Source organism: Dendrobates tinctorius, unplaced genomic scaffold, assembly GCF_039654945.1.
Source record: "Dendrobates tinctorius isolate UK_male_01 unplaced genomic scaffold, ASM3965494v1 ptg000035l, whole genome shotgun sequence".
NCBI classification, from domain to species: domain Eukaryota; kingdom Metazoa; phylum Chordata; class Amphibia; order Anura; family Dendrobatidae; genus Dendrobates; species Dendrobates tinctorius.
Window position 1 is genome coordinate 24,748,212 of NW_027361703.1, and position 24,555 is coordinate 24,772,766.

General features: G+C 42.8%; 1 protein-coding gene across 2 annotated transcripts in view; it reads left to right on the forward strand.

The window, feature by feature from the left end:
• The window catches only part of CAV1 (caveolin 1), an 83,186-nt gene that overhangs the window by 53,613 nt on the left and 5,018 nt on the right, over positions 1 to 24,555 (forward strand). The window contains exon 3 of one of the 2 annotated variants that reach the window (XM_073573342.1): positions 12,932 to 12,965. The exons of the other annotated variant lie outside the window; for it this stretch is intronic. Coding sequence (XP_073429443.1) covers positions 12,932 to 12,965 — 34 coding nt within the window. The remainder of the gene's footprint in view (positions 1 to 12,931; positions 12,966 to 24,555) is intronic. 2 annotated transcript variants of the gene reach the window in all.

Consider the following 24,555-nt stretch of genomic DNA (forward strand, 5'->3'; position numbering starts at 1 on the left):
TCCTGTTTGTGGCACATTAGTATATAGGAGGGGGCAAACTTTTCAAGAAGGGTGGTGACCATGGCGGCCATTTTGAAGTCGGCCATTTTGGATCCAACTTTATTTTTTTCAATGGGAAGAGGGTCATGTGACACATCAAACTTATTGAGAATTTCACAAGAAAATCAATGGTGTGGTTGGGTTTAACGTAACTTTATTCTTTCATGAGTTATTTACAAGTTTCTCTTTGTTTACAGCCATTGACATGTCGCAGAGATTAACACATGAGGAGTGGATAGAAATTATGTTGATGTCTGGTGAACATAGTACCCGGGCACATTGCAGCCAGGGGTGGGATTCAAATTTTTAACAACAGGTTCTGTGTTTATGTGTAAGAAAACCACACCCATTTTAAGTCACACCCATTTTAAGCCACACCCATTTACACACACCTTTTCCTCAAACATATACAAGTAGGGGCGCAGTCAAACAGTTGAAAAAAAAATAAATTGGAATGAGATCAGAACAGTGCACCTTCTGGCTAGCGGTTCTCCTGACCCGAGTGTGACAGCTGCATACTGTATATTTTTATGCAGCTGTCTCACTTGACTGACCGGCTGGCCAGGCTGTACACTGCATTCTGATATTAACAGATCCCATCAAACACCAGATCACTCATATAACCAGCAGCTTTTGTTCTGGCCAAAATAATTTTTAAGCTGATACCACGACACGGGAGACTCTTTCGGGCCGGGCCCTACTCTACTCTAAACTATTAAAAATAAATATATATTTATGTATTTTTCTTTAAGGGAATGAGTCACATACATTTAAATTTTTTTAAACAACCATTAATACCACATACAAGGGACAAATATCGTCACACCATGACCAGACCACATATTACCACCACATAGTCACCAAATAATACCACATACAAAGCACAAATAACTCCGCACTATGACCAGACCACATATTACCACCACATAGTCACCGAATAATACCACATACAAGGAATAAATAGCGCCACACCATGACCAGACCACATATTACCACCACATAGTCACTGAATAATACCACATACAAGGAACAAATAACGCTGCACCATGACCAGACCACATATTACCACCACATAGTCACCGAATAATACCACATACAAGGAACAAATAGCGCAACCCCATGGCCAGACCACATATTACCAACACATAGTCACCGAATAATACCACATACAAGGAACAAATAGCACCACCCCATGGCCAGACTACATATTACCACCACATAGTCACAGAATAATACCCAACACATACAAGGAACAAATAATGCCGCACCATGGCCAGACCACATATTACCACCACATAGTGACTGAATAATACCACATACAAGGAACAAATACCACCACACCATGACCAGATCACATATTACTACCAGATAGTGACTGAACACTACAATACTGATCATTAATTAAAAACACAATACTAAGTGCAATTGTATACAGGAACTCTGTATTTACTGTCAGTGTATAGGTAACACACTGACTCACCAGTGACGTCTCTAGCTGAAGTCCTTCATCTTTGCTTTTCTTTTTCATCCAGCACAGACCGCCATCACTTCTTCCAGCCAGGACTCGTCTCTGCATGAAATAACACAGTTACCTAGAGCACCACTTCCAGAGCACATTCCACACTTTTTCCCTTTCTTCTACACTACACATCTGAATAAAGACGTGCACCCACCATTAATACACAATTGGTTATTATGCCACCCACCATTCCAAATATAAATTATAATCCACCACTGTGCACCCGCTAACTATAAATGCCACTTATCCTCATTTAATATATAAATTAGCACCTGTACTCTTTCCCCCAATTCATTTCCAGACACTTCAACCTCAACGCCCTCCACTATGTACCTCACGCTCTAACCCTAACCCTGATTCATTATATTTACATGCCCCTCCCGCCTCAATTCATTGTCTTGTCTTTCTCTCCCACCCACTATTCATTATCATCTGCTCTACCCCACATTCAATACATCACTTACTCCCCCACTCTCAAAATTCTTTATTCGTTCTCCAGATAGATCATTTGCTCTCCTCACCCCCCACCTTCAATTCATCATTTGCTCTCCTCACCCCCTCGAGTTAAATTGCTGTGCCCCGTCACTCACACTGAATTCATCATTTGCAGTCCCCCGTCCTCTCCCCCACATCATCATTTGCAGTCCCCCCACTTTAATTTGAAGTCCCCTTACTTCATCCGTTGCAGTCCCCTATCACCCCTCACTTCATCTGCTGTGCCCCTTCATCATTTGCAGCCCCCTATCCCCCTTCCATTTCATCATGTGCAGTCCCCCTTACCCCCACTTCATCATGTGCAGTCTCCCTTACCCCCCACTTCATCATGTGCAGCCCCACTCCCCCATCATCATGTGCAGTCACTCTTACCCCCACATCACGTGCAGTCCCCTTTACCCAATTCATGTGCAGTCCCCCTTACCCCCCAATTCATCCTGTGCAGTCCCCCTTACCCCCCACTTCATCCTGTGCAGTCCCCCTTACCCCCTACTTCATCATGTGCAGTCCCCCTTCATCATGTGCAATCCCCCTTACCCCCCATCATCAAGTGCAGATGCACTCCATCATGTACAGCCCCACTCCCCCTTCATCATGTGCAGCCCCACTCCATCATGTACAGCCCCACTCCCCCCACTCCATCATGTACAGTCCCACTCCCCCATCATCATGTGCATCCCCGCTCCATCATGTACAGCCCCATTCACCCCCCTCCATCATGTGCAACCCCATTCACCCCCCTCCATCATGTGCAGCCCCATTCACCCCCCTCCATCATGTACAGCCCCATTCACCCCCCTCCATCATGTACAGCCCTATTCACCCCCCTCCATCATGTACAGCCCCCATTCACCCCCCTCCATCATGTACAGCCCCATTTACCTCCCTCCATCATGTGCAGCCCCATTCACCCCCTCCATCATGTACAGCCCCATTTACCCCCCTCCATCATGTGCAGCCCCATTCACCCCCCCTCCATCATGTACAGCCCCCACACCCCCTCCATCATGTGCAGCCATATTCACCCCCCTCCATCATGTACAGCTGCCCAATTCACCCCCCTCCATCGTGTGCTGCCCCCTCACCCACTGAATTTATTTACAAAAAAAAAAACAACAATTTCCCATACTTACCTTACAACCGCTCCCCAGCAGCTCCTCTCTGCAGCCAGCGTCCAGGTACATGTCGGCGTCTGCGCGATGACGTCATCGCGCAGGCCCAACACCTGACCCGGAAGTAGAGGGAGCGGGAGTTGTGCAGTTGTCAGCTGTGTGACGGCCGTGCACAGCTCCCTGCCCAATACACTGTGACGTGGGCGGCTGTGTCTGCTGCCGGCCGCGTCACAGAACAGAGTGCACGGCCGCACACAGTTCCGGATCGCAGCTGTGAATCTCCCCGGTTTGGGGAACCGGCTGCTTTTTTAACAACCGGTTCCACCGAACCGGGGAGAACCGGCTGAATCCCACCCCTGATTGCAGCAGATTTCACTGCAAGACACCGTTACCAAGAAAACTGTCACCATTCCCATTTTATTTAGGTGTATCCATATAATTGGCCCACCCAAAAAAGTTTGCCTCATCACTGAACATAATGTTCTGTGTAAACTGAGGGTCCTGTTCCAATTTTTGTTTTGCCCATTCGGCGTTTAGGGTTAAATTACATGAACAGAACAATTTCCGGACATGCACAGTTTAAAAAAGCGGGTCTGCCGCAGAGAAAAAAATGTTATTATGTCCGTCTGCTACACAAGGACGCTGAAATACCAACGGATCCGTCAAATAACGGATGCAACGGATGACCATCCGTCACAATCCGCCACTAATAAAAGTCTATGGAAAAAAAAACAGATTCCGCCAAAAAAAAAGGATCTGTTTTTTTTAAAAAGGGCGGATTTCGACTGATGTCAAAAAACTGAAGTGTGAAAGAGGCCTTAGAAGAATTGAATGAAATAAGTGGAGTGTTTTGTTAGATAAAGACCATTTTTGTATAACTAGAAGATAAATGATAAACTGCTGATCGCTATGAGGAAACCCTGCCAATCCTGAGAACGATGCCGTGAAGTCCACCATGGAGCAATGCACACCACCTCTCCATTTATTGACTATGGGATTGCCTAGATAGCTGAGTACACTACCAAAGCTATATGTGGCTATACCATAGGCAATGAATGGAGCGGATCAAATAATGGAAGGAAATAACTCTTTAAATGATTACATAATGTAATCGCGCCATGGATATGGCTAGTGTTACACGTTCTATTCATCTTGCTTTGACAGATTTGAAGGAATTTTTCATGTGTGCTTGTAGAAGTTCTTTCATATATGTCAAGCTATATTTCTGCCATAGTTTTCTTTGAAAATGACTCAGTTTCCATTTTTTTCTGCTGTAATCACTTACACCTCCTTGTTCCAACCCTCTGCAGAGCTTCATCTATGTGAGTCGACTTTTCCCAAACAGTTGTTAGGCAGCTGCAGGCAAGTGTGCTGGAGTTTTTAGTTGAACCTGAATCAATAGGAAAGAAACCGTCCGAAAAAAAATGAAAATAGCATAATGTGTTTATGGAAATTTAGTAATGAAAAACAGTTTGGTGGAAAAAGTTTTACATGAAACAGAGCTAACATTGCAGCTTTTAACTTCATGCAAAAATATGAAACCCTTTAAGGCATAGTGAAATTTATATAAAAAAAATCAGATAGTAAGTTAACATGTTCGGGTATCTAAAGAGATTTATGTAATATAGCAAAAAGTATCAAATACTAAAAATCATCTGCTGCTACAGCTTACTAAAGAAAGATCACTGTCGTGTGCTGAGATACTTCTTATACGTGAATTTATCCATAAACTTGTATGGGCCCATCATATTGTTTGCCTAGGGAGAACCTTTTAGCAGACATTTAGGTAATACACCCCATCGCCAATTGTTTTCTACACTGAAATACAAAGATCCACTTCTTATGAAGTGTAACCCATATTAATTGATCAATTACTGAAATGAATCTATCATTTAATAAAGGTATTAAAAACAAAATTGTGAAACAAGGGGCTAGAGAAGTGATAGTGTGTATATTATACCCCTCCTTACATGTAAAGCGCCATGGAATAAATGGCACTATAACAATAAATAATAATAATATTAGTCTAACCAGTAACACAGTTTTTATGTTGTTTAACATAACCAGGATTGTGCTCAGTAACCTACAGACAGTGTCAGGTTGGCGCCGTTATACTGATTACAATGATACCTGGGTGATGAAATCCGTCTTGTGGTTGTTGTTTAATCTGTATTGCTAGTTTTCAGTTAATGATATGCTCGTGCTGCGGGTTGGCCTGGGGTGGGGCTGTGGGGGGTCTTCATGTGGTGCTCTGATTAGTTATTCATCAGTATGGCTTCTGACAGGTCGCTGATCCCTCACTAACCTGCCCCCTAGTTTACATAATGAATATTATTTCGCAGACAGGTGCCAGAGGTGTGAGACTGCGCTGTAGCATGATCTCACATATAATGTGCATGTAATCCTTTTCTTTCATGTTATTCATAAATTCCTTAAACAAAATCAGTTTGAAAATGACACCAGCCACGCCTGCACAGTAGCAGCTATCGGCAATCCAACAGCTGCTACTGCGCAGGCGCCGGCGGCGCCAACTTGCTAAAGAAAAAAATGACCTTCAAGATGGTGCCGCCGGCGCAGTAGCAGCTATCGGCGATAGTTGCTACTGCGCAGGCACCACCAGTGCCATCTTGGAAGAGGCAATTTTTTTTCTCTAGCAAGATGGCGCCGCCGGCGCAGTAGCAGCTATTGGCGATAGTTGCTACTGTGGAGGCACCACCAGTGCCATCTTGGAAGAGACAATTTATTTTCTCTAGCAAGATGGTGCTGCCGGCGCAGTAGCAGCTATTGGCGATAGTTGCTACTGCGCAGGCACCACCAGTGCCATCTTGGAAGAGGCAATTTTTTTTCTCTAGCAAGATGGCGCCACCAGCGCCTGCGCAGTAGCAGCTATCTAATCACTGATAGCTACTGCGCAGGCGCCGGCAGCGCCATCTTAGTGAAGACTTTTTTGTCCTCTAGCAAGATGGCGCTACCAGCACATCAGCAGTATCAGCTATCAAATCGCCGAATAGCTGCTACTGCACAAGCGCGGCGGGAGCCATTTTTAAACTGATTTTTTTTAATGAATTTATGGATAACATTAAAGAAAAGTATTGATTATATACACATTTTATATGCGTTCATGCTGCAGGACTATATAATTTTTTTTGTACTAAGGGCCTAAGAACTAACAGCCAGGTACTTGCTAACTATCCGCCTGTTGTGCCTGGCGCTAATCTCTGCTGGCTGAGAGCAGTTACAGACCAGAAGGATTCAGCGGCTGAATCGCCTGCAGTGGAGGTTGGTCACCGCTGGGTAGAACTGGGGGGTAGTCGCCTCTGATAGCAACTACCTGCCTGTTAGGCTCATAGTAGAAAAAATAGAATAGTCCTGGATGACCCCTTTACTCTCTCCTGACTCCTGTTCTAATGCATACCGGAGTCCTATAGGTCGCATTTTGACAGACAGCAAATGACAGAAAATCTCTCAACCAATCACTGACAGAGGTGGTTCACCGATGAGGCTAGTGATTGGCTGGGTGGATGTTTCCTGGTATTTCCTGTTTGTTAACATGGAACCAAAAAGTAACCAGTAAGCACTGGAACAGGAGTGACGGGATCGGTGAGGCAAGTATAGGTACTTTTCACCACTTTTAGACCCTTGCTGCTAGACAGTTAACTATTCTAAGATGACAGAGGCTACAATGGGGATCCATGAGTCCCCATTGGTCTAGATAGGGAAGATATGGTTCTGTTACATACGTTTGGTGATCTGCAAATCATCAAACTGATATATTTACAGAGTTTTCCTGTTCTTTACAAGAACCCACCGCTGTTTATTTCTGTAGCTCATTTTGAAGGCCATACTTGTGACTCAGAAATCTCTTGTACTGATTATTTCCAGAAGGCTTTACCTGATGCACTCGGCTCTGCTGTTTTAAGGATCCAGTTCAGTAAACCTTCTTCACTATGCAATCGTTTATATCATTTCACATTGTTGCTAAGAAAAATATTATTTATGAAAACATTGAAAGAATTTTTCTTCTGCGCTTGTCTCCTGATAAACTCCTAATCTACAATGGAAAGGAGGAACATTCCAATCACAGCTTAAGGTGAAAGAGTTTCATTCCGTATGGAAGATGATAAGAAGTGAATTTGGCACTTACAGGTCATGGGCAGAGGGTAGCCTGACAGTAAATTGTCTAATCTGGGAGAACAGTAAATACCCAATTATGTCAACCCCCAATTGCTTGGAAAATGCAGCCTTATTTAGATTGCTAGATTATGTTACGCTGTATGTTAAAAATGTATCAAGAACTTTACAGATAAATAGGTAATGTATAGTTGATACTGGAAAACTGTACTTCACCTCCCATCACCTGTTACATATAGGAACAATGGGTAACCATCTACTCAAGAGTAAGTGCTGTTCTAATTGTTATTTCAGAAATCCGTAGTGCACAGGAAAATAAGCAATTTTGTAACATTTCATAGAGAAAACGCTCGCTCACAGTTCAAAGTTAATATGTGCAATCTGTATTCAGTGAAGACAGATTTCCCCATTATTGCGATAGGAGAGTTGGTGCCCATAAGATTCTATGGAAAGGGAGAAGGAGGGAGGAGCTCAAGACAGACATGGACATTTTGCTTCAATGACAGTTACAGTTCTCCATAGAATTTTATTTTCATGTGTGGTATTGATTTATACAACAGTCATTAAGTGCTACTTCCAAGTAAAATCTTTACTTTTGACCGGTGGTCATAAAATCCTTGAATTGATTTTTATGTAATGAGAAAAAGATCATTTATAATCAGCTATTCCCTAATTGAGGATAACTAAAATAAAGTCAAGAAATGAAGTGTAATCACCACTGAAGGCAGAACAACTATGATTCCCCAAAATTTTAGGCACTGTCTAACAAATCTAGAACTCTCTAATGGGTAGCTTTCTTTCTTTTTTCTCAGTAGACCTTGTTGTCTTTTTTTTCTTTCTTAATCCGCAAACAAGCTTAAATGTATTTGATGGGAGAGGGTTCTCTCAGATGTCTGTTCTCCAAGGAAAATGGATTATTCTTGGTGGATTTTTCCTTTAATTCTTTTTCCCCTCCCTAAATCACCCAGGACGAGAATCACCAGAAATAACAGCTTAGAATGTTTCCAATTTCACACATTTTTTTACATAAATGTCTCCCTACATTCAAAATGGCATGAGATAGGCCCCCAGAGGTGGGACCCCAATCATACAGTCATGGAATATTCTGTAGATGGGCAGCATGTTGGCTCACTGGTTAGCACTGTTAGTCCTGGGTTCAAATCCCACCGAGGTCAACATCTGCAAGGAGTTTGTATGTTCTCCCTGTGTTTGCGTGGGTTTCCTCCGGATTCTCCACTTTCCTTCCAAGTTCCAACGGCATAAGTGTATATTGTGAGCCCCAATGGGGACAGTCTGTTTCAGCCAAAATACAATAAATGAATACAACCCTGGCTGCAGTATAATGGCTAATTTTCATTACCGCCTAGAGTTGGGGTCATGCCTACATAACATCAGCCATGTAGATTATGTCTATGATTATCTTTCTTTCCATAATTTGTAAGATCCAGCTAAATAGAGCATTTCCTGAGACTTGTAGGATAGTATTGAATTGCGGAGGACAAATGCTAGTGAGTTGAGAGACTTGACGTACAATAAACTGGTGGCCATCTGCATCCTAATATTTAGTTGTCGTAAGAAAGAGCTCAGCTTTATGTACACTGGATGACAAAGCTGCGGATGGCTGGCATAAACTTTGTCCTAGTTTGGAGTGAAAGATTTTTTCCATATTTATTCTGATCCAGTTCCTATTCGAATGTTTGCGTAATATGACATTTACATCAGGCCTTGAAATCTATGACAGGACTTCGAATGGCTTTTAATCTGCCATGCACCGAGCTGCAAGACTAAACCAAGATAAAACAGATGAGAAGTAATGTAAACACGTATATATCATTCCATCTGCACTAGTAAAGCAATAGTTATGATGTACTGGACTGAATCCATCTGAGCGTGATGGTAAGGTGGTGTGACAGTTTTCCCAGGCCGCAGCATTTATTTTGGGATTCAGACTACAGATCTGTGAGTGGGAAGTATTGTTGGATGGAAGAGCTGTGACTATGGGAAGGGTACAGTTATGCTGATGTTCTGTGCTGGTTACAGACCAGACGGATTCACATGAAAATGAAGAGATAATCTGTCACTTGTCATTAGCTCCTATGAAGGAATGCACATGAATGGACGTGGCACTGAACGTAACGCATGTTTGGAAACATGGCCAGATGAAAAAGTGTAAAATGCACAAATAATATTTAACTGGAGCACAGATTCAAGATTTCATGAATAGAAGTTTTCGCTTATTATTTAATTTCTCCATAAAATGTAGTATTGTTGAATCAAATACAAAGGAATCTGTCAGTAGGATCAACCCTAGTGAACCATCTGTATGGCATGTAGGTCATAGGAAGTTGAATAAAATGACACTTTGAGATCTGTGATCCGGTTTCGAAATCCACTTTTTTTCTTATATATAAATGAGCCGTTAAGATCTACAGGCCGGACATAGCTCTCCCTAAGAATCAGCCTCCATAGCTTGTTTTACATGAAAGGTGGAGTTACCAGTGTGAGACATGTAACGGCATACAATCTCCTTTCCCAAGTTACATGTCTCACACTGGTAATGCCCACTTTAACTTACAATAATCTCTGGAGTCAGATTCTCAGGGAGATCTATGTTTTGACCCATAGATCTTAACAGCTCATTTATACATAAATGTGGATTTCTCTGGAATAAAACATTGGATCACAGATATCAAGGTATCATTTTATTCAGCTTTCTATGACCTACATGCCCACTATATTAATGATCAATGAAAATGTCATGCATGAGGCTCAGAGGCTGTGTTTTAGTTGAATAGTATAGTGCGTATATTACAATTGGTGACCTGTCTGTGATCTATTTGTTATAGTGTTTGAGGAGGCAATCAAGTTAGCTGACTGTGGATCTAGAACAAGGATGTGCACAAATCGAGCAGCTGTTCACTTGTGTGAGCAATTTTCCAGTTGGCTATATTGTGTAACCAGAAAAAAATGGTGGCTCTCTCTCAAATTGTTCCAGATGAAAAGATGGTTTTTATCTTTACACTAGCTGAAGAGCCCGGCGTTGCCTGGGCATAGTAACCAACTGTGGTTAGTTATAACAAATTGTAATGATTATATTGCACATAAAAACCGTGCATCTAATCCTATCCTGTGTGTTACTGACTGCTGAGCCGTGTATCTAATCCTATTCTGTTTATACTGTCTGCTGAGCCGTGTATCTAATCCTATCCTGTGTGATACTGACTGCTGAGCCGTGTATCTAATCCTATTCTGTGTGATACTGTCTGCTGAGCCGTGTATCTAATGCTATTCTGTGTGATACTGACTGCTGAGCCGTGTATCTAATGCTATTCTGTGTGATACTGTCTGCTGAGCCATGTATTTATTCCTATTCTGTGTGATACTGACTGCTGAGCCGTGTATCTAATCCTACTGCTGAGCCGTGTATCTAATGCTATTCTGTGTGATACTGTCTGCTGAGCCATGTATTTATTCCTATTCTGTGTGATACTGTCTGCTGAGCCGTGTATCTAATCCTATCCTGTGTGATACTGTCTGCTGAGCCGTGTATCTAATACTATTCTGTGTGATACTGTGTGCTGAGCTGCGTATCTAATCCTATCCTGTGTGATACTGTCTGCTGAGCCATGTATCTATTCCTATCCTGTGTGATACTGACTGCTGAGCTGTGTATCTAATCCTATCCTGAGTGATACTGTGCTGAGCCTTGTATCTAATCCTATCCTGAGTGATACTGCCTGCTGAGCCATGTGTCTAATCCTCTCATGTGTGATACTGACTGCTGAGCCGTGTATCTAATCCTATCCTGTGTGATACTGACTGCTGAGCCGTGTATCTAATCCTATCTTGTGTGATACTGGGCTCCCCCTGCAGTCTGTGTCAGAGGGTGGTCTGTGTTGGCACAGAAATAAATTGTGTTATTTCCAGCTTTACAGAAGGACGATAACACCATAGAAATGATAAGAATAATAGGCCTCAGTTACCACAACTGTCTACAAAGAAAACTGTTGCTGATAGCAACCAATCACAGCTCATTTTTCATCTTTTAAACAGCTCTGGTACAGCGTGGCGAGTTTTGAGTGGCGACTTTTGTGTTGCGCTTTTTATGTGGCGAGGTTGGTGTATGTGTGGTGAAATGTGTGCTGAGGGTGGTATATGTGTAGAAGCACATGGTAGTGTGTGGCACATTTTGTGTGTGTGTTCATATCCCAGTGTGCGGCGAGTATCCCATGTCAGGGCCCCACCTTAGCAACTGTACAGTATATACTGATTGGCGCCATCGCTCTCATTCTTTAAGTCTCCCTTGTTCACATCTGGCAGCTGTCAATTTGCCTCCAACACTTTTCCTTTCACTTTTCCCCATTATGTAGATAGGGGCAAAATTGTTTGGTGAATTGGAACGCACGGGGTTAAAATTTTGTCTCACAACATAGCCTATGACGCTCTTGGGGTCCGGACGTGTGACTGTGCCAAATTTTGTGGCTGTAGCTGCGACGGTGCAGATGCCAATACATATGTACATACACTTTTTCCCCATTATGTAGATAGGGGCAAAATTGTTTGGTGAATTGGAACGCGCAGGGTTAAAATTTGGCCTCACAACATAGCCTATGACGCTCTCTGGGTCCAGACGTGTGACTGTGCCAAATTTTGTGGCTGTAACTGCGATGGTGCGGATGGCAATCCCGGACATACACACACACACATACATACACACACACATACATATGGGTCGCCCTCCCAGGGCTATGGGGTACTCGTTACCGGGCCCGATGAGCTTCACTGGGAGATGTCACGGCAGCTGTGACCCAGCCCGTGGCCCTGTAGCTGTGACGGTGTGGATGCCAATCCCGGACATACATACATACATACACACCCACATTGAGCTTTATATATTAGATAAATAAACAAACAATAATAATTCAAATAAAGTTGGCAATTGAAAGTCTATTAAAAGGTACAGAAAAATTGAATTTAGCAAACAAAAATCATGTATAAAGGGCTGTTGCCCTTTTCTGCACTTAAGCAACTTTTTTAACTCGGCGTGTGACTTATTGAATAAATGTTCTCAGCCACTTCTCGTTTATTGCAGTAAGCAATGGCAAAAGTCATTTTCTGTAGCATGGGTCATATTCCTCATCATGCTGGGAAATACTTTGCACATTCTGAGGCCAGTGTAACACCATAAACTGTACAAAATAATTAAAAATATAAATACTGATGCGTTGATATGCCCATTGATAGTATCTCCATATCTCTCCCTACCACCACACACAAACACACTTATGATGCTGTGTATATCATGTATTTCTAGTGATTTTTAACCCATTTGAGAAAATGCCATGAAAGCAGCATTCAGAAACTGTTTCTTATGCATGTGGTGCTACATTTACAATTTTTCACAGAAGCATTTCCAACAGATACTTGTGTAAAAAGGACACCGCTAATGATCTCACCAAACTCACATGTATCAGCATGTTGCATTTTTGGGTCATTGTATTTCTTCTCCAAATGTAAATATAACCTTAGTTCAACATATTTCTTCTCATATTTACTCAGAAGAAAGCAAAATGATGGTAACCATTGTACAGTGAAGCGCAAAGGGGTAACAATGTTTTGAACTTTTGACTTTCAGGCTCCATATCTCATCATCCACTACTGCTTTGATCGTGAGTACCATCATTTAGTAGAAAATCATCTTGGTTATCTCATACATAAATTTGACTTGCAACTGTTTAGCATATGATTAGTTATGCAGATTTTTATCACATCATTGCATTGTTACTGTTTTGCTCCTGCTGGTGGAAAAATATTTTTCTTCCTGAATACTACAAAATACAACCTGTTCTCACATTCCCTAATAGCTCAGTGTGTTATTATTCTGAAGTGAAAGGTCATTGGTTAGAATCGAGGAGCGGCCATGAAGACGATTTCCCAAGAAAAGAGAAACCGCGTTATCCAGCTCATTGATAGCTGTCTCTTGGCCAAGAAAATTGTCAAACTGCATCATGTGAGTGCCAGGACAGTTGGAAGTATACAAAATGAAGTCGAAAGGTAGAATACCAGGCAAAATATTGAAGTCAACAGATCGGCTCATCCCAAGATCTATGAGTTCTGGCACGATAAACAAGGCAGTGGAGGTGGTTCATATGCTTCATAATAGTGGGATCACAGAGGACTATGCAAGCAGCGTGCGACACATGTTACATAAGTCTGGAATGGTGGCCCGAAAAAAGGCGAAGAAGCCTGAACTCCAATATTGTCATAAGAAGCGTTCGTTCGAGTTTGCAAACAAGTACAAAAAGTTGACATTTAAAGATTTGAAACCGGTGATTTGGAGCGATAACCCAAAAGTCAATAGACTAGGCTCTGATAGATGCAAATGGGTCTGAAAAAAAAAAGGGAAAAAGGGGCTAACAGATTGAGAAATTGAAGGAAATGTCAAGTTCGGTGGAGGAAGCCTTATGATATGAGGTTGTTTCACAAACAAAATTATTGGATACTTGACCAGGATCGATGGTTGTCTCAATGCTGAGCTACACGTGAGTATCCTACAAGATGAGTTACTTCGTACACTCAAGTACTATGGGCATGAAAAGGGTGACATAGTGTTCCAACATGACAACAACATGAAGCATACGTTGCGATTGGCGAATAAATAGTTCAATGACAATGAATTAGAGGTGCTGGAATGGCCCCCACAGTCCTTAGACCTCAACCCAATCAAACACTTGTGAGTAGAATTGAAGAAAAAACTGTATACATACCCAACGCCACCAACTTTGGTAACGTGTACTGGAGACGTGAGATCAAATTTTTGCCGACATCTGTTTGAATCTGATCGAGAGCATGCCCAGAAGGATTCAGAAAGTGTTGAAAGCCAAAGGTAGCTTTACTAACAAAGTAATAACATTTAAAATTTAGATCTTTAGGAGCAAAACAGTAACAATGCAGTGACATGACAAGAATCTGCATAACTAATCATATGCTAAATAGTTGCAAGTCAAATTTAAGTGTGAGATATCATGGTGCTGTAGCTAATTTCCCTGGACGTGGATGACCGAGAAAAATTGATGAAAGGTCTGAACGTAGGATCGTCAGGATGTTGGATAAGTTGTCCTTCAGGCTCAAGGTGCATCAGTCTACCCTCACACTATCCATTGACATTTGAATGAAATATAATGCTATGGCAGGAAACCTAGGAGGATACCACTGCTTACACAAAGACATAAAAACTAGACTGCAGTTGGACAAAATGTACATGAGTAAGTCAAAATCCTTCTGGAAAAGTATCTTGGGACAAATGAGGCCAAGATGGAGTTTTTTGGTAAAGCACATGATTCTACTGTTTACTGAAAATGGAATGAGGCCTACAAACAGAAGAACACAGTACCTACAATCAAATATGGTGGAGGTTGAAAGATGTTTTGGGGGTTGTTTTTCTGCTTCCGAAATTGGGTGCGTTTACTGCGTGCAAGGTATCATAAAAAATTATTTGGGTTCGCAATGTAGTGCCCAGTGTCAGAAAGCTGGTTTTGCTTTCTAGGTCAAGGGTATTCCATCAGGACAATGACCCCAAACATACTTTCAGAAGCACCCAGAAATGGACAGAAACAAAGTGCTGGAGAGTTCTGAAGTGGCCAGCAATGAATCCAGATCTAAATCTCATTGAACACCTGTGGAGAGATCTTAAAATTGCTGTTGACAGAAGGCATCCTTCAAATATGAGAGACCTGTAGCAGTTTGCAAAAGAAGTGGTCCAATATGCTAATGGTGTAAGAAGCTTGTTCTTGGCTATAGGAAGCGATTGATTGTTATTTATTCCAAAGGATGTGTAGCCAAATATTAAATTGAGGGTACCAACTATTTTGTCTGACCCACTTTTGGTGTGAAATATGTCCACTTTGTCTTTTTCCAGTTTTTTTCCGTGTTGTTCCAATGCACACAAAGGAAACAAACATAAATCAAACAAAACATGTGTAATTGTAATAATTTACTGGGAAAAATACTTCATTTTCTGGAATAATTTCAAGGGTGCCAATACTTTAGGTCATGATGACTGTACAAATATAAATATATACACTGCTCAAAAAAATAAAGGGAACGCTCAAATAACACATCCTAGATCTGAATGAACGAAATATTCCCATTGAATACTTTGTTCTGTACAAAGTTGAATGTGCTGACAACAAAATCACACAAAAATCATCAATGGAAATCAAATTTATTAACCAATGGAGGCCTGGATTTGGAGTCACACACAAAATTAAAGTGGAATGTAATGTCCTTAAAACAAGTCAAAATGATGCTCAGTAGCGTGTGTGGCCTCCATGAGCCTCAAAATCAAAGTGAAAAATCAAATTACAGGCTGATTCAACTTCAGTGGAAATGCCTCGTGACAAGGAAAAGATGCTCAGTAGTGTGTGTGTCCTCCACGTGCCTGTATGACCTCCCAACAATGCCTGGGCATGCTCCTGATGAGGCGGTGGATGGTCTCCTGAGGGATCACCTCCCAGACCTGGACTAAAGCATCTGCCCACTCCTGGACAGTCTGTGATGCAACGTGATGTTGGTGTATGGAGCGAAACATGATGTCCCAGATGTGCTCAATTGGATTCAGGTCTGGGGAACAGGCGGGCCAGTCCATAGCTTCAATGCCTTCATCTTGCAGGAACTGCTGACACACTCCATCCACATGAGGTCTGGCATTGTCCTGCATTAGGAGGAACCCAGGGCCAACCGCATCAGCATATGGTCTCACAAGGTGTCTGAGGATCTCATCTCAGTACCTAATGGCAGTCAGGCTACCTCTGGCGAGCATATGGAGGGCTGGGTGGCCCTCCAAAGAGATGCCATCCCGCACCATTACTGACCCACTTCCAAACCGGTCATGCTGAAGGATGTTGCAGGCAGCAGATCACTCTCCACGGCGTCTCCAGACTCTGTCACATGTGCTAAGTGTGAACTTGCTTTCATCTGTGTCTTAAGAGCACAGGGCGTCAGTGGTGAATTTGACAATCCTGGTGTGCTGTGGCAAATGCCAAGCATCCTGCACGGTGTTGGGCTGTGAGCACAACCCCAATCTGTGGACGTTGGGCACTCAGACCATCCTCAGGGAGTCAGTTTTTAACCGTTTGTGCAGACACATGCACATTTGTGGCCTGCTAGAGGTCATTTTGCTGGGATCTTGCAGTGCTCCTCCTTGCACAAAGGAGGAGGTAGCGGACCTGCTGCTGGGTTGTTGCCCTCCTACGGCCTCCTCCATGTCTCCTGGTGTACTGGCCTGTCTCCTGGTAGCGCCTCCAGCCTCTGGGCACTATGCTGACAGACGCAGCAAACCTTCTTGCCACAGCTCGCATTGATGTGGCATCCTGGATGAGCTGCACTACCTGAGCCACTTGTGTGGGTTGTAGAGTCCATCTCATGCTACCACGAGTGTGAAAGCACAACCAACATTCAAAACTGACCAAAACATCAGCCAGAAAGCATTTGTTCTGGGATGTGGTCTGTGGTCCCCACCTGCAGAACTACTCCTTTATTGAGGGTGTCTTGATAATTGCCAATAATTTCCATCTGTTGTCTATTACATTTGCACAACAGCATGTGAAATTGATTGTCAATCAGTGTTGCTTCCTAAGTGGACAGGTTGGTTTCACAGATGTTTGATTGACTTGGAGTTATATTCTGTTGTTTAAGTGTTCCCTTTATTTTTTTAGCAGTGTATATGCCATTAACAGCAATAATTGACCGTATATACTGTATATATAGTGAGGGAAATAATTATTTGATCCCTTGCTGATTTTGTAAGTTTGCCCACTGACAAAGACATGAACAGTCTCAATGTTATGAGAGATAGAATATCAAAAATATAGAAAATCACATTGTATAAATTACATAAATTTATTTGCATTTTGCAGTGGGAAATTTGTATTTGAACCCCTTCCAACCATTAAGAGTTCTGGCTCTTACAGACCAGTTAGACGCTCCTAATCAACTCGTTACCTGCATTAAAGACAGCTGTCTTACATAGTCACCTTTATAAAAGACTCCTGGCCACAGACTTAATTAATCAGTCAGTCAGTCTTTAACCTCTACAACATGGGCAAGACCAAAGAGCTTTATAAGGATGTCAGGGACAAGATTATAGACCTGCACAAAGCTGGAATGGGCTACAAAACCATAAGAGGCTGGATGAGAAGGCGACAACTGTTGGTGCTCTAGTAAGAAAATGGAAGAAATACAAAATCACTGTCAATCGACATCAATCTGGGGCACCATGCAAAATCTCACCTCGTGGGGTATCTGTGATCATGAGGAAGGTGAGAGATTAGCCTAAAACTACATGGAGAAAACTTGTTAATGATCTCAAGGCATCTGGGACCAAAGTCCACAGTCACCAAGAAAACCATTGGTAACACTTTACACTGTAAAGGTTTAAAATCCTGCAGTGCCCGCAAGGTCCCCCTGCTCAAGAAGGCACATGTGCAGGCCGGTTTGAAGTTTGCCAATGAACACATGGATGATTCTGTGAGTGATTGGGAGCAGGTGTTGTGGTCAGATGAGACAAAAATTGAGGTATTTGGCATTAACTCAACTCGTCGTGTTTAGAGGAAAAGAAATGCTGCCTACGACCCATAGAACATCGTTCCCATGGAGGGGGAAACATGTTTTGGGGGTGTTTCTCTGCTAAGGGCACAGGACTACTTCACCGCATCAATGAGAGAATGGATGGAGCCATGTACTGTAAAATCCTGTGTGACAACCTCCTTCCCTCCGCCAGGACATTAAAAAAGGGTCATGGCTGGGTCTTCCCGCAAGACAATGACCCAAACATACAACCAAGGCAACAAAGGAGTGGCTCAAAAAGAAGCACATTAGGTCATGGAGTGGCCTAGCCAGTCTCCAGACCTTAATCCCATAGAAAACTTATGGATAGAGTTGAAGCTGCGAGTTGCCAAGCGCCAACCTCAAAATCTTATTGATAGCGCAAACCTCATCATCAACTACAAAAAACATCTGAATGCTGTGATTGCCAACAAGCATTTTTTTTTTATTATTATTTATTTATATGGCACCATTAATTCCATGGTGCTGTACACGAGAAGGGGGGTTCAAGTATTAATCTTGTTTGCTAGAGGGATCAAATACTTACTTCTCACTGCAAAATGCAAATAAATTTATATAACTTATACAATGTGATTTTCTGAATTTTATTTTTGATAATCTATTTCTCATTGTTAAGATTAGCCTACCCATAAAATTATAGACTGTTCATGTCTTGTCAGCGAGCAAACTTACAAAATCACCAAGGGATCAAATAATTATTTCACCCACTGTATATATATGGCCAATTATTGCAGTTAATGGCTTATATGAGGAGAAGCATCTCGAGAAGTTACTTGATATTTTCTAATAAACTATGCTTCCAGCTGAGTGATTTATGTGAAGGAAGGATGGTCATTGCCAATTCTTTTTAATGTGTGCTTACAATAAAATGAAAATGAGATATGGAGGAAACAACAAAGCTCTCATTTGCGCGTATCTAAACAAAAAATGGAGGAAGTCATTGCTAACAGGGGCCATAGCTTTACAGTTTCTTTCATCATCAGCCAACAATTGTTTAAAAAAGACAAACAGTCAGCTCCCGTTATGACTATGTCTAAGTCTTCTTCTGTTTCCTTATCCCTTGCTGCACAGATTCAGACAATTCCTGGGTATGGGTCATCATGTAATATAGTCACAGGGATAAGGCAGAAATGCTTAGCTTATACAGTTGTGTAAGGTATCAGGACTGTATAACAAAAAATTCCTGGGCTCTATGAATTGTTATCTCATTCCTTAAAGGAACCTCTCACAGCATTTTATAGGATGGGAGGAGCTGGGTACATTGATGTATAGTTTTGTGAGAAAGTATTTAATATTACCTGTAATTTATACATTTATATCCATAAAAGTATGGGGGTTAAGGGGTCCAGCGTGTGTGATTGACTGCTATCAGTACAGACAGTTATACATAGGAGGCTATTAGGCACAGACTAGGACCTCCCACTGCACTACTAAACATAGAAATCACATGGATTTGAATGAATAATTTATAGGCTATGTTAAATCTTTTTCCAATATATATACACCGTATATACTCGCGTATAAGCCGAGATATTCAGCCCATTTTTTGGGCTGAAAGTCCCCTTCTCGACTTATACGCGAGTCATATACTGGGGGTCGGCCGGGCGGGGGTGTAGGAGATCATACTCACCTCTCCTAGCATGTCTCTTGCAGCCCCCCATGCTTATTCCATCTTCTCGGCGCTGTTCTTCCTGCTTTCAGTGGTCACGTGGTGCCACTCATTACATATGCGCATATGTAAGGAGCGGCACCACGTGACCGCTGTATGCAGGAAGAACAGCGCTGAGAAGATGGAATAAGCACGGGGGCTGCAAGAGACATGCTAGGAGAGGTGAGTATAGCGGAAGGAGCCATATTCACCTGTCCTCCGTTCCACCGCTGCGCGTCGCTCTGCTGTCTTGCTTCCTCTGGCAGTGACGTTCAGGTCAGAGGGCGCCATGACGTAGTTAGCAGGCGCCCTCTGCCTGAAAAGTCACTGTGCAGAGCCGGCAACGCTGAGGAGCAGTAGCTGCAGCAGCAGGGACGAGGTGAGTATATAGTTTTTTTTTTTTTTTTTAAATGAGGCAGCAGCAGCATTATAAGGGGCCACTAATAACTGTGCATCATTATAAGGGGCCGCTCACTGTGCAGCATTATAAGGGGCCACTAATAACTGTGCATCATTGTAAGGGGCCGCTCACTGTGCATCATTGTAAGGGGCCACTAATAACTGTGCATCATTGTAAGGGGCCGCTCACTGTGCAGCAGTATAAGCGGCCACTAATAACTGTGCATCATTGTAAGGGGCCGCTCACTGTGCAGCATTATAAGGGGCCACTAATAACTGTGCATCATTATAAGGGGCCGCTCACTGTGCATCATTGTAAGGGGCCACTAATAACTGTGCATCATTGTAAGGGGCCGCTCACTGTGCAGCAGTATAAGGGGCCTCTAATAACTGTGCATCATTGTAAGGGGCCGCTCACTGTGCAGCATTATAAGGGGCCACTAATAACTGTGCATCATTGTAAGGGGCCGCTCACTGTGCAGCAGTATAAGGGGCCACTAATAACTGCATCATTGTAAGGGGTCTCACTGTGCAGCATTATAAGGGGCCACTAATAACTGTGCATCATTGTAAGGGACCGCTCACTGTGCAGCATTATAAGGGGCCACTAATAACTGTGCATCATTGTAAGGGGCCACTAATAACTGTGCATCATTATAACGGGCCGCTCACTGTGCAGCATTATAAGGGGCCACTAATAACTGTGCATCATTGTAAGGGGCCGCTCACTGTGCAGCATTATAAGGGGCCACTAATAACTGTGCATCATTATAAGGGGCCGCTCACTGTGCATCATTGTAAGGGGCCACTAATAACTGTGCATCATTGTAAGGGGCCGCTCACTGTGCAGCATTATAAGGGGCCACTAATAACTGTGCATCATTGTAAGGGGCCGCTCACTGTGCAGCATTATAAGGGGCCACTAATAACTGTGCATCATTATAAGGGGCCGCTCACTGTGCATCATTGTAAGGGGCCACTAATAACTGTGCATCATTGTAAGGGGCCGCTCACTGTGCAGCAGTATAAGGGGCCACTAATAACTGTACATCATTGTAAGGGGCCGCTCACTGTGCAGCATTATAAGGGGCCACTAATAACTGTGCATCATTGTAAGGGACCGCTCACTGTGCAGCAGTATAAGGGGCCACTAATAACTGTGCATCATTGTAAGGGGCCGCTCACTGTGCAGCATTATAAGGGGCCACTAATAACTGTGCATCATTGTAAGGGGCCGCTCACTGTGCAGCATTATAAGGGGCCACTAATAACTGTGCATCATTGTAAGGGACCGCTCACTGTGCAGCATTATAAGGGGCCACTAATAACTGTGCATCATTGTAAGGGGCCGCTCACTGTGCAGCAGTATAAGGGGCCACTAATAACTGTGCATCATTGTAAGGGGCCGCTCACTGTGCAGCATTATAAGGGGCCACTAATAACTGTGCATCATTGTAAGGGACCGCTCACTGTGCAGCATTATAAGGGGCCACTAATAACTGTGCATCATTGTAAGGGGCCGCTCACTGTGCAGCATTATAAGGGGCCGCTAATAACTGTGCATCATTGTAAGGGGCCGCTCCCTGTGCAGCATTATAAGGGGCCACTAATAACTGCATCATTGTAAGGGGCCGCTCACTGTGCAGCAGTATAAGGGGCCACTAATAACTGTGCATCATTGTAAGGGGCCGCTCACTGTGCAGCATTATAAGGGGCCACTAATAACTGTGCATCATTGTAAGGGGCCGCTCACTGTGCAGCATTATAAGGGGCCGCTAATAACTGTGCATCATTGTAAGGGACCGCTCACTGTGCAGCATTATAAGGGGCCACTAATAACTGTGCATCATTGTAAGGGGCTGCTCACTGTGCAGCATTATAAGGGGCCACTAATAACTGTGCATCATTGTAAGGGGCCGCTCACTGTGCAGCATTATAAGGGGCCACTAATAACTGTGCATCATTGTAAGGGGCCGCTCACTGTGCAGCATTATAAGGGCAGTAGCTTCGGCATTTTCCACCCTAGGCTTATACGCGAGTCAATAAGTTTTCCCAGTTTTTTGTGACATAATTATGGGGGTCGGCTTATACACGAGTATATACGGTATATATATTATATACATATAATCAATTAGCTAAGATCCTTGTGCTGTATGCTATGCATTAAGGACGTGTTAGTTCTTTGTAAATTACTTTATTCTAGAAAACAGTGGTGGTCTGAGATCATAGACTTCACAAATCTAATCTTCATAGCTATCTATGACATCTGAAGACTATTTTGACTAGATTTCTCCTGTAATAACAGATCAGTGTTCCCAGTGTCCCAGTGATAATGGATGTGAACATGTACAGACACACCACAGCACTATTGTGCACTGCTAGTTATTGGCTACAAATGGAGTAAGCTTTGGGATGTGTGTCTGCAGAAGGTAAATGTCAGTGTCCTATGTGTATGCATGTAGTAACATAGTTATTAACTCATCTCAGTCATTTGTGTACTGAGGAACACAGAATTGAGCTATGACAGCAGAATGTCAATGAAAAATAAACAGTTTAAGTATTAATTTTCTGTAAATCAGACATATTTCTTATACGAGTAACTCTTTCCAGATGGGATCTAAGTTTTTCGAAATGCAAAACATAAGTTTTACAGTGCTGTACAACACTTCAAAGGGTATTCCAAAATCTTATTAGTTTGGATAAATGCAAAAGAACCAATACTTGCCTACTTATCCCCTCTATGCCAGTGCTACCACTCTGCTGCTCGCCAATAATCTTTTTTCACTTGGTTGCAGCGATGGTGTTCTGTGACAACTACAAGAATTTCCACCCCTAAATGCTATATGGCACAAGTCAGCTAAGGCCGGTGATTTGCTCCAGTCCTTACATGTGTAAATGGTGCATCCTCACTGCAACCAAATGAACAAAGACCAGGGGGAATCATTGGACGGGTGCCAGATAGAATGACTGAAAACAGATTCTTACCTTGTCACATTACCTGCTGTTGGCCTGTTAGAGTCTATAACACCTCTATAAATATGGCCTTGAAAAAAATTAAAGGGGTTGTCCGGGCTTTTCACATAATCTCAGTGCATATCTGGGCTGCAGAATGCTGTCAATAAGTAATTTACCTTCTGTGGCCAGTTTGCAGCGTTTGCTAGATATCAGCTCTTGCTTGTAATAAAAACGTCCAGGGGGGGGTGTTCTGGCATTGAAATGAGAACTGGTCGTTTCCTCCTACTCTACTAAAAACATGCCCTCTATAGCAACAACCCCACCCTCCACAGCAACAGGCCCTCCCCGACCACATGAACAAGCCCTCCTCACACAGTAACAAATCCTCCCCCTCTAGCAGCCTCAGTGCAGAGAGCAGCTGCTCCTCCCCCAGACACACGATGAACAGTGATCTATGGAAAGTGAAACTATTGAGGAGGAAATGACCAGTTCTCATTTCAATGCCAGAACACCCCCCCTTGGACGTTTTTATTACAAGCAAGAGCTGATATCTAGCAAACGCTGCAGACTGGCCACAGAAGGTAAATTACTTATTGTCAGAATTCTGCAGCCCAGATATGCATTGAGATTATGTGAAAAGCCCGGACAACTCCTTTAAGTTTTACCTTTCTACTTAAAGTTCCATAGGAATCCAAAGAGATATATGTACACGCATGTTGGATAAATCCTACAAACTATGAATGCTTTCAAAATTAGAACTGTTAATGGTTTATTTTTAGCATTTAACAAAATGCAAAGTAACTGAACAATAGAGAAATCTAAGTCACATCAATATTTGGTGTGACCACCCTTTGCTTTCAAAACAGCATCAAAATATCAGTTGTTCCAGTTACATTTGCACACAACTTTTGAAGGAATTCGGCAGGGAGGTTGCTCCCAACATCTTGGAGACCTGACCGCAGATCTTTTGTGGATGTAGGCTAGTGCCTTCTGTCTCCTCATATAATCCCACACACAGACTTATTATGGTTGAGGGCATGGCTCTGTGGAGGCGATATCATCACTTCCGGGACTCATTGTTCTTTACCATGAATATAGTTCTCAGTTACATTGACTGTATGCATGTGGTCGTTGTTCTGCTGCAGAATAAATTTGGAGCTATCCCAATGCTACCCTGAAGGCACTGCATGATGGAAAAGTATCTGTCTGAATTTTTAGCACCACCTCCCTGCCAAGTTCCTTCAAAACCTATGTACAAGTGTATCTAGAAGAATTTATACTACTTTGAAAGGTAAGTGTGGCCACACCAAATATTTATGTGGTTTAGATTTCTGAATTGTTCATTCAATTTGCATTTTGTAAGGTTGGGTTCAGATTTTCGCTCAAGAGGTCTGCGGATGGCTGCCTACTTCCTCCTTTCTTCCTCCCTGAAGCTCCGCCAATTTCTGTATGTGTCCTGCATTTCCCTGCGTACCTATCTTTAACATTGGGTATGCAGGGAAATGCGATGTATGCGGCTGCGTCCGCATGCGGCAATTTGACGCATGCGGCGACCATGCGCAGGGAAACGCAGGATGCATACAGAAGTAGGCGGAGCTTCAGGGAGGAAGAAAGTGGGAAGTAGGCAGCCA